Source organism: Rutilus rutilus (genome assembly GCF_951802725.1).
Source record: "Rutilus rutilus genome assembly, chromosome: 5".
Taxonomy (NCBI): domain Eukaryota; kingdom Metazoa; phylum Chordata; class Actinopteri; order Cypriniformes; family Leuciscidae; genus Rutilus; species Rutilus rutilus.
The window spans coordinates 12,255,199-12,270,317 of NC_140213.1; the positions used below are offsets into that span (position 1 = coordinate 12,255,199).

A 15,119-nucleotide genomic window follows, 5' to 3' on the forward strand; every position below is an offset into this window, starting at 1 on the left:
CTATAGGCCTATGTGTTGTAGCCATTAAATAAGCTCATTTAGTTTCATATTTGTTAAAATAGTATATATATATTTTTTTTTTCATCTATGTTGATTATGAAAAGTGAACAACATGAGTAAGATAGGATGCGCAATATATCGAGAGACATGGAGTGGGTCAGACATGATTTTGACCACTTCATTAAGTTTTGTTTTGTAGAAAACCTTTCTTTAAAGTGAATTTCGTTTTGTATGAATTGTATCTTAATTTTAATCAATTTTACATCAACAAATTGCCTTTATTTAATAAATAAGAAGCAAATATAGCAGACAATATAATCATAGAGGCGCCGGCGCACCGCGATCACTTGCATTGCATTGCACGTGAAGCGCATCTCATCATAAATTAACCGAAACTCAGTGTATGCCTCACAGACATGAGAAATATAAAGAAAGCTTGAAATGTCTTTAAACATAAAGAAAAGAAATAGGCTACTCTCTGATTATGTAATCCATGATGTGCATTTCTCTCTGCGCGTTCACTACGCAGATGGCGATCGTCAACTTCATCTTTGCAGTTGCAGCCGACACTGTTTATTAATAAAAATCAATGCACGCCTGTCACCTGATTTACAAATGCACATCTTGCTTGTTGCACGCACACATTATGTACATATTATGAAATAACGAGATATTATGTTGAAATAACATTATAAATAATAGCCTAATAAATCTTTAAGAATATTTGATTGAATGCTGAATGTTGTGCTTGTTCAATTTAATAAAATTAATACTTTAATTGTGATAATTAAAATTATTGAATATTAAATATTAAGTGGCCTATGTTTGCTCATTTATTATTAGTATTTATATATAATATAGCCTATCTAGCAGCACCCCCTCAGCACCTGCGTTAAAAAAATTCTCTAGCGCCGCCCCTGGTTATAACGGCCTACATATTAAAAAATGTTCGGGTTTAAATCGGGCTCGGACTCTTAATTAGAGTTAATGTGTCGGGCTGGGCCGGGCTCGGACACAACGTGCACGGGCTCGGGTAGGGTCGGGCTTGAATTTTTGGGCCCGATCTAAGCTCTAACACAGCTCCACTGACCAGCGGACCTGCAACCGTCTCGCAAGTGTTGATAGGCTATTACTCGTGAGGTGTAACCAATCAGATAGCGCCGTGGGCGGGACATTGAGCAAGTCTGCAGAGTGGTGATTACAGAGAGGCTGCGGCAGCTATATCAGAGCCAGCCAAAGTAGCGCATTTTAAAATAAAGTTGACTTTAATCAAACCACGGATCCGTGATAAGTTTTGTGATCCGTCTCACCACTAGTGTAGTAGCACTGATCACTTTGAGGGGGGGATAAAAATATTTAAGCAGAGGCAGGGATACATTGACCAGAAAGGGGGAAATCCCACGCATCCCCCCTGGCAAATCGCACCCTGGGAGTAGATCAGGTGTAATAGGAAGTATTCCCGATTCCGGCTGACTTAATTTACGCAGCCTAACAATCATTTTACATGATTTGAATTATAGAAATCGATAATGTGTTATGTGTATGCCAGGATAAAGAGATGTGCTAGTCTAGATTTAAACTGACAGTGTGTCTGCTTCCCGAACAATGCTAGGAAGACTGTTCTAACGTTTAGGTGCTAAATAGGAAAAGGATATACTGCCTGCGATTGATTTTGATATTCTAGGTATTTTCAACTGTCCAGAATTTTCAGATTGCAATAGACGTGAAGGACTATAAAATGTTAAGAGCTCGCTCAAGTACTGGGGTGCTAGACTATTTAATGCGTTGTAAGTAATATGCAAGATTTTATAATGTATTCAATGTTTAACCCTCTGGGGTCTGAGGTGTTTTGACATGCTCTGGCATTTGTGCTTATTTCTGTTACTTGTGACATTTTCATGGCTAAAGTCTAATTACATGTAAAAGTTTGTAATTTTGAGATAATGACGTTTATGTGTGGTTTGTGAAAAAAAAACTTGTCACTGAAATAAGGTCATGAAACCCATTCTGATTATTTTTTCACAAGACTTTAGAAAATTGTTTCACGTAGCCTAGAATATTTGCTTCAAAACTAAGGGTGTAACGGTTCATAAAATGCACGGTTCGGTTCGATACGATACACTTGTGTCACGGTTCGGTTCGGTACAGCAAAAAGAAAGAAATGCCAGAGAAATTTCCTTGATTTAATTTTTTTTAATCTTTTTTTTTTTTACTAAAACTAACATCATAAAGTATGATATTTTTTTACTTTGAGCAATTCTGGAGCTATAATTGACTCTTATTAGGAGCATATTAAACAAAACAGCTCCTTGGAAAAAAATGAAATGTAATATTGTAGTAGTTATAAACAAAGGTTTATTTTAGTTTAGATTAACATTTGAGGGCAACAATTGTATTCATAATGTCAAAATAAAATCGACGTAATGTTACTTGAAGGCATTATAGCCTACTATTCCTGTCAAACTTCCATGGTTGCAGTTAGTGTTACTAGTAAATCCATGGTGAATGTTGCTGATCTGTGGACACTGGATAGTTCATTCATGGCACAATGTTTCTTCCTGGTTTCCACGTCAGCGCTATTTGATCCGTTAATAACGGAGAAATTTGAATGTTTCTCACTAGATCTTGCAGCGATGTTATTACTTCTGTGGTGAATTCTCTCTTTTTAGCGCTGTGTAGTAACAGTGTCGCATGATCACGATCGGCTCGCGCTGCACTGGTCCAAACTGATAAACGGTCCTTCAACCACACAATAACGAGCAGTTTTGTTACGCTTGCATTACGTTTGCCATTTGATGTTGGGCAATGTTGTGGTCGCGCCGGCGTCTCTTACATTATGAGCGCGCTTGTCACACGCAACGCGCCTACATTTGAAATAACGAAATTTTGGTCGGCAGGAAAAATGGTCCAACGAACCATTCGGTTTGAAAATGCGTACCGAAAACTGAACCGAAAGCCTCGTACCGAACGATTCAATACGAATACGTGTATCGTTACACCCCTATTCAAAACTATGTGAAAATAATTTTGCGTTCTCATTCAGATAAAACAATATATTGATTTAAATTTATAAGACATGTTTTGTGTATGAAAGCTTTATGCGAGGATGACTGAATCATCATGAATATTGATGTGTTTCACACCTGAGAAAGACAAAGACCCTGCCATAATGGCCCTATCAGGTGGAGACTGTGAGAGAACCAAAACAAAGAATGAGGAGATTTAAAAAAGAATGGCTTTTTGATTGTTTGGATTTATTTACAACACAACATAATCCAAAGATACACAACAAAGTACAAAAAATCACATTATTGAACACACTGATCTAAAGACAGAGATTTGAACAGTCACACACCTTTGTGCCATTCCTGAAACATAGTATATACCTGTCATTTCCAAGGTGTTTGATTTTTCATTTTACCATGGTCATGTACAGAGACTCATGTGAATGTTAAAGTCAGCAGGACTCATCAGTGGCATCTGGTCCCTGTAAAACAAAACAAAAAAAACACACGAAACAACTGTGAACATGCTGATATCAAGAGAAACTATAGGGCTGCACGGTTTTGGGAATACATTTTAGATTTTTCTGGTTAAAATTGCGATTTAAAATTTACTCTCACTCTCTCTCTCTCTCTCTCTCTCTCTCTCTCTCTCTCTCTCTCTCTCTCTCTACATATATATATACAGTATATATGTGTGTGTGTGTGTGTGTGTGTGTGTGTGTGTGTGTGTGTGTGTGTGTGTGTATATATAAATAATGAACACCAGGTTTGTTGTGCCTTGTAGGCATATACGTGTAGGGCTGCATAAAATAATAATAACAATAGCCTTTAGCAGGCGGCCTATAAATCGTTAAAAAGAAACACTACACTAGAGAAAAAATATATGGATTATCATATGTTACTTCAAATGTTTCCATTCGAACATAAAAACATCCTTGTGTCGTACATGTGTATAAATTCAGCATTGAAAAGTTATATATATATACACATACATTTTAGTCTGGCACCAGTTTAACTAGTAACTACAATGTAAAGTTTATGCAACAATATCATGCTTACTTTTATGAGTGGACATTTCTTACCTTAAAAATATTTATCACCTTCAAATCACGTTCTTCTAATTCTTCTGAGGTAAATCCAAGGTAAACAGCACAGCACAAACACAACGTGTCTTCCAAACTCTATGAAAAGTAGAGGAGTAAGTTTCTGATTCTTTGTTTTTGAGGTAATGGCCGTTTACAGGTCTTCACGTGGATGATTTGCATGTCAATCACTCGTGCACGCATGGGAGTGGTCACATTAGAGCTAATGAGGACGCGTTTGAGAAACTGTACATCTCGTTGCTTTCATACGGATTACTTAAACAGAGAATATTTGTTTTTGATATAATTTACATCATTTAAAAATAGAGACTTTAAAATTGGTAAAGACATATGTCTCAAGTATGTGACAAACATTCGCTGAGTTACAGATCATTTTCTTTTGCGTTTCAGAATGAACTTCACATTGAGAGATTGTGAAGAGACTTCACATTGTTTATTTTCTTTATGTTACGAAAAACAACATTTTGTTTTTATTATAAGTGTACACAAATAAACGAAGACATTTAACAGTTCTGAATGATGTATAACACGTATATGTAAGATCAAAATCAACAGAATATTTTGAGTCTCTTTTGCACTGATAAGAAAAAAAAGCGAGCTGGTCTCGCCGGTGCGACCGCCGACCCCAGGGGGTTAATAGGGAGCCAATGCAATTTTGAATGAACCGGGCTAATATGATCATACTTCCTGGTTCTAGTAAGAACTCTAGCTGCTGTGTTCTGGACCAGCTGAAGTTTGTCTATTAAGTGTCCTGGCCAACTACCCAGTTGAGCATTCCACTAATCTAGCCTTGAGGTCATGAATGCATATACTAACTTTTCCACATTTGTTATTGAGACCATATGTCGTAGTTTAGATATATTTTTAAGATGGAAGACTACGGTTTTACAGATGCTAGAAATGTGGCTTTCAAATGACAGATTGGTATCAAAGAGCACACCCAAGTTCCTAACTGACAACGACGACTTGACAGCAAATCCATCAAGTGTTTCAAAGTTCCCTTTCAAAAGCTACTCTCAATGCTGCGCGAAGAGCGCTATAGGGAAAACTCCTTTGTTTGACCAGTTGTGAACACGTGTGGTAAAAAACCTGATTATGACGTCATCTGAATGCGCACGTCAGAGGCTATAAATAGATGTGTGACAGGTGCACTCATCAGGTTCATTTATCGTCAGTACTGCATTGTGTTTGTGTGTACAACTCAAACTTCTCTCAACTATCCCTTTGTTAGGAGTTAGTTTTGTCAGGCAGGAAAAAATGATAATTTCCCCACTCTCTTCCTCTTTCTCTCTCATGAAAAGTGTAGAAAAAATAAGAATCATGTCTGGGGGAAAGACACGCTAAATCAGCCCCCGAGAATGCATAGTGTGAGCACTGCGAGTCGTTTCCCATCAAAGTGCTCCTCTCCAGGCTTGCATATATCAGACAAGAGCGAGCCTGCGCGTCCTCAGTGATAAAATCAAGGGGCTTGTGTGTCGATCTAAGTGATGAGCAGGAGACGGGTCCTTCCCTTTCTTTCACTCTCTCACCAGATCATGTCGTCCTTGATGGAGGTATTTCTGGCCCTGAAATATTTCCTCCAGCAGTTAAGGGGCTACCATTTCCTGTTGTGGGTGGACAACACTACAGTAGTCACTCACAGAGAGCCTAACACTAAGAAATGGGAGCTCTAGCGCAAGTTCTACCAGGAAAACTCTAATATCACGTCATTCATTAATCACGCCATTCATTAACCACAGATCTAGCCAATCACTACTTGACATATGGTGGATTTAAGCCTGGTTAACACCCATTACAACGTTTGCAGAAACTGACGCCGGTATTCACCACCATCCTCCCCACCACCACCAGGTCGGTCCCTGTCCATCCATCGGGGGTAGTAGGCTCCACCCCTGCCTTCATCTTCAGGCAGGAACTGCAAGTCTACCCTCCGGATTTGGATTACGGACGGGGCCTATGCCAAAGAACTTTAACATTTCATTTTGCATACAAACTGTTAAATAAATCGTATTCATACATTCTCTTGTCTCCTGAGTCTTTCTGGTAGAACTTGTGTTAAAGGGGTCATATAATGCCATTTTTATACAAGCTAATATGATTCTTTAGGGTCTAAATTAAAAGTTTGTAATATACTTTAATTAAAAATTCTCATGAGTATTGTAAGAAAACACTCATTTTACCTGGTCAAAAACAGCTCTGTTTTCAGCACGCCATTTAAGTGCATGTGTCTTTAAATGATAATGAGCTTTGCTCACCCCACCCCTCTGTTCTGTGCATACACCGTAACACAATAACACAATAACCATAACGCGTTGTTCATTATAAACGTGGGATTATGAATTATATTGAGAACGTCGTACATAGAAAACATGCCGTAATGTACCCTGAGTGTAAACAGCCGCATTCATCGTGAAGCGTGCAGCAAGCGATTTGCAAAGATGAATATAAATATTAATATAAAGGTTAATAAAACGTTACACTCACTTCTTCTTCTGGAGGTACAGCAGGAACACGAAAAGTTGGTACCCATCCTTTTTTCAGGAGCAGCTTCTTAGCAAAACCAGCTTTATAACGTTACTGACCCTCGTTTGTAAAGCAGTCTGGTGTGTGAAATGATTCGCGCAAACATGAAAGCATTGACGTTGATCGTGGGGAATATTCCCTTCGAAAACAAACTCAGCCACTGCGTCTTCAGCGGTTCGGATTTAGGATGATCAAAATGACTGCTGTGTTCGTTATTACACCCAAAAACAGAACACCACAATCGCTTAGACGCCATTCTGCTCATAGACAGTGCTCCAGCGTATCAACAATGGCCGCGCCGGTCCGTGCGGACTATGATTCAACTATGATTCAATCAACAATCGTGAGAGCGGCGTCGATTTTGTGACGTCACAAAATCGAATGGCTTGATTTGAGATGGGGGAAAACATATAAGAAGATAAAAAAAAAAACACTGGATGGATTTTTATCATTTCATGATGGTTGTGTACAGGCACTGCCAACACACATTTCAGTACAATCAACTTGTAAAAGTGCATATACCATTATATGACCCCTTTAAGGCAGCCCTTAAGAGTGGAGGCTTCAAAGAGAGGCCTAGGCAACACTCTAACCCAAAGGCAATACAGAGAAAGCTCAAGAAAGCTAAGCTCAGTCTAATGGCTGGTGAAGCTCCACAGAGTGGAGGCATCAAAACAATGACACTCATAATGAGAGTATGAACACAGGTCAGTAGTAAGGGAGGCCAGAGAGCCTAACAACCCAGCACACTACCCTACTGCTTAGCCGAGCTCTAGGAGCGGAGGAGACCTACAGGAGACCTACATTGCCCCACACTCAGGATATCTTGCAAGGAGGCTTACAGAGAGCCTTGTACCGAGTGCATTGAAGATAAAGTTTTTCTCTTTCTCCTCGATGTCGGCCAGGTTCACCCAGAAATGCATCTCCGTAGCCACCATGACCGCCATAGATTGACCAATCTGGCGGCAGTTTGTTTAGTGGCTCGGAGAGCCAAATCCGTGGTGCAACGCAGCTCCTCTACAGCCTCAAGGGGAGCCTCTGGCCCTGTTCCAGGTCCTTCAGCAGGTCGGCCTGGTAGGCCTGTAGCACAGCCACAATATTTTAGTTCTAAATGCTCCTGTCGTCTGCTGTGTTCAGACTTAAGTTTTGTTTGACTACATTTAGGAAGTGTACATTCTTGGAGCAGATTAAATCAAAATGGAGTATATATATTTGACTGCTTGTATTAATTGATGAAAATGTTGCCATATGCAGTAATATTGCAACGCATGGTGATGCATTGTGATATCGAATCTCTGACATGATAATCGTAATCGAATTGAATCGTGAGACCAGTGACGATTCACACCCCTAACAGCATGCATGCCTGAGGTATGGCAGTGAGACGCAGCATCTTGTTTCCTCTCAGGGATCCGGGGTTATATACATAACCCTAGACGTTCCCTTTCAAGGAACTCACTGCTGTGTCGTTACGTATGAACATTAATACCCACTACACCATACGAATAATGCTGCTCACTGTGTGCCATTATATGAGCCAGGCTGTAGCCAAAGGCTGCCATACTGCTCCCAATGAACAAATGCCTAAGGAGCCCACAGCTCTATGTCCCTACCTAGTGTACTAAGGCAAAGCTTAAGGCAGAGCCTTTTGCGATCACTTTTGCGATAGCCATCAACTTTTCATTATGCTTGATATGCTAGGAAATAGACTTCTAACTTTTCATCCTGAATTCAGAGCCCTTGACACATGAATGAGCGCTTTACTACTCCAGTGTGTGTCAAGTGACTGTAAGTCTAATTTGTGTGCTGTAGTAGTGGTGAGGTGCTTGAATCTTGTGTCAATATGTACTGCGGTTGGATAGCTAGGTGCCACGTTACCAGCCAGGTGCAGGTTATCAAACTTTCAAAAGTTTTGTGAGTGATTTTGAGCACAGAAGAACTCAGATAGGTCAGATAAAGTCTTATTAAGGAAAGTGTGTCAAACAAATTAATTGTATTAAAAGGGCAGTCATAAAAAGCCATTTCTACCTGTTCATACCTGTTTCCTACTCAATAGTAGCTGTTGTCTCCATGCTGGCTGGCAGTTGTGCATAAAGTTGCATTTCAGCCACCCCAAACCAAAGCTCACAAAGAGAAACGTTTACATTAAGTTCATATATTAAATATGTTTATCCACTGAAGAATGGTGTACTACTATGGGTGGTCTAAATGGATAGATTTCGGGATAGTTCGTGAATGGCCACCCCATACCAACAAGACTATGACGTCAGCAAGGCGATGGCGGGTGATGATTTGGGCTGGAATATTGGGTAGTGAGAAAGGTCCCTTTAGGGTCTCTGGTGGTGTCAAAATGACTTCTGTAAGATATGTGGAGTTACATACCATACAGACCATTTTCAGCTATGGTATAAAAAGTAGGATAGTGCCTTCTGAAATAAAAGGATATGCATGCAGGCAATGCACTATCCCATGCTGCAAAAACACCACTGCGATAAACTGTTTGAAAATGTATTTCTACACCCACTGTAAACTTTTCTTTGGCCTGGACAGAACTGTAGCTGGCAAGCGCCTCTTCTACCTGGGGCATCCTCGCACACCCATGCTCATCCAAATCCTTCACATTACAGTACTTCATCTTTGGGTTTGAATAAACATGAGCAGAATAAGGTTTCTCCTAGGACTTCATAATTTCTTCATGAAGCTCTGGGAGAAACGTAAGGCTCACAAGCTGGGGACCCACTGGGGACCCAGAAGAAACCGCTCGTCTAACCTGCCGGGAGCAGGCTCCTTCTTCTCCACGCCCAGTCTAATTTCAGTCTGGTCGTGGCGTAAATCAAAACTTCCACCAGCTCATTGTCAGTGGGAGTAATGGAGCAGGCAGGCTTACTCTGATCATCTGCCTCGACTACCAACACCTCTAGCTCCTCTGTGCTAGAGCGGGCCAATATCCTGCGCTCAGGCAGATCGTAATAATTCACGGAGTGTGCTTCCTGGTCCAGCCTTAAAAGAATGGAACTTGCGACCCAAGCTGGAGAAAAGGCCAGGCCTGTCTCCAACTCGTCAGCAAGGTCCATCTGAGAGACTCACGATTGGATACCTGGCTCCCATCCCCCCTAAACAAAGCCAGGCGGGAGCAGAGCTTTCTAAGTGGAAAAGCCTAACAATGAGGACAGTCAGTTCCCTCAAGAGCTGACTGGCCGTGTTCCGCTCCCAGACACATGACACACAGCTTGTGCGTGTCCTCTGTGGTTAGAGACCTCCTGTATGGTGGCACACATCTCTTGATCACTTTGTCCATTATTTAGTGTAACAGGTGCACAGATATCCAGTCTTACTGAAGACAAAAAAAGACAACTGCACTTGTTTCATTGGAATAAAATAAAATAATGTGAATTTAAAGGTGCAGTGTGTAAATTTTAGCAGCATCTAGTGGTGGGGTTGCGAATTGCAACCAACAGAAATTACAGTGGCCGACAGGAAAGATCATCGTCGTCGTCTGGGACAGCAGAGAGTAGCCAGTTAAGCAACGAGGTTTCTTTACAAAGTTAAATGAATAAATTATGTTTACTTAATTATTCAGTGAAACGATATGTTATTGCGAATTATTATTGTTACTTGTTCATCATTATGTCAGTATTTAATTTGCTAACTTTTGCTAGCTTCTTTGCATGAAGAACAACATAGCGACGAAGCGTGTTTGTCCGTTTAAGGCAGTGGTTATCAACCTTTTTTGGGCCAGAGCCCCCTATCCATTGTCCAGGTCCTTTACCACCAATCAGCGAGGAGCAGCCAAAAAATGCAACGGCTACAAGTTTGACATTCAAAATTGAATTAACAGCAGCTGTACGATACCATCGTCTATCGGCCCAACCCTAATGCATAAGAATGCTTCTTGTTTGCTGACTGGCTGTTCGCGGCTGTCAGACATCACGATGTTGAATCGCCATGTATTGTTTTGCTATAAATGATATGTATTTAAATGTCTGAAACCTAAAATAAACATTATGTGGTTAAAAACACTGAATAGTTGTGATATATGACAAGCGCTGAGCGCGTCCGTCTTTGGCTCATCGCCAGCCATAGCGCGAAAGCACAGTTTGAATCTGGCAGTTATGTCACGTCACTGAACATTCACTCCTTAGTGGCCAGCTGCTGCAGAGGTCCAAAAAGAGGACATGTCCGTGAAAAAGAGGACGTGTGGTCACCCTAGCTTACATGTCACATTAAACTGGCAGATTTTAGAATGTTGTAGGCAATTATTTTGCAAGTAATTTCATGTTTAATCTTGTCTTGCCTGGATCTTTGGTGTAAACTCGTGAACACCTGAACGCCCCCCTTTCAAAAATCTTGCTTCCAACACCCCTCATTGTTCTCGGAATGCCTCCGTTGAGAACCACTAGTTTAGGGCTACTGTAGAAACATGTCTGCCCAAAATGACTATTTCAATGTAAGGGGACCCGCGGTGTACAGTATGTAGATAGAAATGGCTCATTCTAAGGTAATAAAAAAATAACGGTTCATTATGTAAGGACTACTGAAAACATAGTTATGTACATAATATTGCATTTCTGTAAACAGATCCCCCTAAATATTACACAATGCACCTTTAAATGATACAACTTAAAACTGTAACTAAGTTCAAATTGATGGAAGAAGGAGGTGAATGTTAAATGCAACTTTAATCATAAAAAAATGCATAAACAACAAAACGAAAGGAACAACAGGGGCTGACTACAGAATATAACATAATAAAAACAGCAGTGTAAAATGTCCCAGGCTCTCGGCCCAGCTCTGCTTTATACCACATTAACGTTAATAAAACTTTAATACATTTGCTCATCCATGAATGTGATTCCCGTCTAATTACTTTCTATTGGCTGTGGAGGTAAAGACGACACCTATCATGATTCCATTGCTCAATCACGGTGTCTATGCCTCTGTTATTGTTTTGAATAAGCAATATCTAGGACGAAACTTACATACTGTGTCTTTAAATAATAACATGAATAAACTGAATCAAACGGCCATTCATATAAATGAATGTGTTAACTGTACAGGTAGAATATCAAAAGAGAGTAATTAAATCTTATGTCTGTTGCCAGGACAATGTGGATCTGGGGGATTTGATGTTTTCTCTATGCTACCTGCCCACTGCCGGACGGCTGACCATCACCATGATCAAAGCACGAAATCTGAAAGCCATGGACATCACTGGAGCTTCAGGTATGAGTTCACACTCAGATTACACAGTTTGAAATAACGTATATTACAATATTTTACAATATAACATAATAGTTTTGGAAGATTTGGAACTTATGGTATGATAAGTAAGAGGTAATAGGTATTAGTTTGGCTTATAGGTAAAGTTTAAAGCTGGTGAAGAAAGAGTGTTTAAACACCCCACTGAAAAACACATGACAAAAAAGTTTACATTTGCATAAATACATGTAATGACTATGACTTTAATTCATTCTGATTTTAAACAACAAATTCAGAGAGACCACAATTATGCCTGTTAGTCTAAATAGTTGAAACCATTTCAGTTTGGGTATGCCATTCCTTGGATTTGTGTTCAAAATGGAACTGTGGATATATAGGTTATGGTCTTAAATGTAAATTATCATAATAAAATGTATTATTATTATAATAATATTATAATATAGTATCATATAAAAAAAAATATATAAAAAAATCACTTTCTACTTTGAATTTTTTCCTAGACCCTTATGTGAAAGTTTCTCTGATGTGTGATGGACGAAGACTGAAGAAAAGGAAAACCTCCACCAAGAGGAACACATTAAACCCTGTGTACAATGAGGCCATAGTGTTTGATGTCCCTCCAGAGAACATTGACCAAATCAGCCTTCTCGTAGCTGTTATGGACTATGACCGGTGAGAATCTCACAAATATTTGTTGAATTATGTTAATGTGTCCTTTCTGTCCAGCATAATTACCTGGTACAGGGGTAATTTTATAGTTAAAGATGATTGCTTTGTTGCCATTATTTATTTATTTGTTTCTGATTTTTAAGCACTCATCAGTTTCAAAAGCATTTTAAGCTCTATGCAAAGCATCTCTGAAATGCCGTTGATTACCACATAAATTAATTTTGACTCATCCCTCAGTGAAAATTACACTTTTAGTAACAATATAGCATTACAAATATATTTTGAGCTGCTAATCCTATTCTTACCTCTAAACCTACCCATAACCATTTCTTAAAAATATTTAGAGTTATGAAGAAAAAGAAAGACAAGTGTAATCACAATCATTTATTTATTGCAAAAATGTCAAAAACAGTACCAAAAAGTAGTCAAAATGACAATGTGTCGCAGTTGCAATCCTCATTTTCTGTACATAATAGTTTTGTATGAGGTACCGAGCAGAATGTAAGTTATTAATTGCTTAAATTCTTATCCCGATCCACTCTGTGAAGGCGCACATTTCTCATTCAAACACAGATCACCCAAAACACAGCATGTGACAATCTGTGACGAAACTGGCCAATGAGCGTTTGATATCACTGGCTTAAAAAGTGTAACGAGTATATTATGTTTTAATTTCGTTTTCACTCTGTTTGCTCTGTTCCCATTCTCCTTATGCCTGTTACCGACTGCGCGATTTCGGCAATCCTATATGAACATTACAAATCACACTGTATGACATGTATGTAGAATGAACGATGATGACACCTTTTGAATCATAGGCTACGATGCAAGTTAGTATAGAACAATAAAACGTCATCTGCAAATGCTAATGGTAAACAAATAGAGCACTGTCTGTCTGTCAGCGCCGTGTATCTCGAGTTTGTACCGAATGACTCTAAAGTCATCCTCAGACCAAGACATGGCTATGTCCCCAAGGTGATTGGCACTCCCTTCAGAGCGCAGGTTATCTCCCTATCGGCTCTGCCAGCATCCGGTAGCGAGGGCGATGTTAAACTCCTATGCCCTGTCAGGGCGCTGAGAGTTTACATTACACGCTCCGCCGCCTTCAGGCGCTTTCGTTTGGTGGGAGCAACAAGGGTCTCGCCGCCTCGAAACATAGCCTGTCCAGATGGATAGTGGACGCTATCGCAGCAGCATACGCGTCTAAACACCTGCAGTGCCCGTTGGGCATCAGGCTCATTCCACTAGAGGCATGGCCTCGTCGTGGGCTTGGTCCAGCGGTATTTCTAATGTAACCTCGGTTCTCTCTAGAAGAGGGAACGAGTATTGCGTAACCTGCCGTGCTCACCGCCTCGAGCTGATTTCGCTCAGTCGAATGAAAACCAGGGAAGAAGCACCCGAGCCCGTCCTTATATACACTAAAGCCACGCCCATTCTGGCGGGCTCTGACGTGTAAGGGCGCGACGTCACGCGGGGCTCAGTGGTTGGCTGCTGCAGTTGCCGCGCGGCAGCCAATGAGCGCGCTAGACAGCCGCTCTAGGTCTGCTAGCTGCTGCACTGCGTTGACAATAAATACAAAAATTAAGGATAATTTTCTGGCTTCATATCTCGAGAAAAGATGACTTTCCCGTAGCGTAAGCAACTTACGCAATACGAGAGAACCTCTCGTAAGAGAACTGTTTTTGTGAGCTCATCTATAGTGAGGACTATTTATGCCTTGTAAAGCATTTATAAAGGAGATTTAAAGGCTCAGTCAAATATTTATATGTTCTGTATCACTGTTGTGTTTGTTTCCTTTTTCTGTTTAGAAGATAAATGAGCCTTTAAATCTACTTTGTAAATGCTTTGCAAGGCATAAATAGTCCTCACTTTAGATGAGCACACAAAAATAGTTAACTGACCATTTTCTATATGTCTGAATAATAAGATGTATGAATGTACATTTAAATGGTTTATTTATCATTTACTTACACTTTCTTAGTAATCTTATGAATCACTGACAAGTTTGTAAATAATGCAATACTTCATTTAGAAATGATACATTGATCATTAATAAAATATGAAAATACAATTATTAAACACATTATAGATATGCTTATAAATCAAGAATAAAGCATGTATAGCTGTATTTATAAACTGTTTATTAATGTCTATTAACGCTTTATAAATGATTAATTAATTGTTAACTAATGCTTAACTAATGATTAATAGCGTGCAGTTATTATAATGTGTTACCAAAATTTCAAGATGCTGGAAAACTGGAGCCCTGTGAACTTAAAATAAAACTGCACATTATAATTTCTGTAAGTTAAGTCTATGTATTACCAAGGCATTTTTCAGTATTACAGGCAAAATAGAAAATGTGAATAACTGCATTGCCGGTGTGCCCTTACATTTTCTGCCTGTGCTCCTACAATTTTCAGTAAGGGGCTACAGTGCTCCCAGTAAAAAAAGCCATTCTAACATTAACAAACATGAATCAATTCTGTAACAAATGTATTGTTAATGTTACCCAATGCATTGACCAATGTTAACTAATGGGACCATATTGTAAAGAGTACTCACAAAATTATTGCTTTTCTTGTTTTACGTTAATTTA

At 39.5% G+C, this 15,119-nt stretch overlaps 1 protein-coding gene across 1 annotated transcript in view; it reads left to right on the forward strand.

The window, feature by feature from the left end:
* Nucleotides 1–15,119, forward strand: part of syt9a (synaptotagmin IXa) — a 58,398-nt gene that overhangs the window by 32,101 nt on the left and 11,178 nt on the right. Inside the window, exons 4-5 of the mRNA XM_084409475.1 lie at nucleotides 11,734–11,854; nucleotides 12,352–12,523. Coding sequence (XP_084265601.1) covers nucleotides 11,734–11,854; nucleotides 12,352–12,523 — 293 coding nt within the window. The remainder of the gene's footprint in view (nucleotides 1–11,733; nucleotides 11,855–12,351; nucleotides 12,524–15,119) is intronic.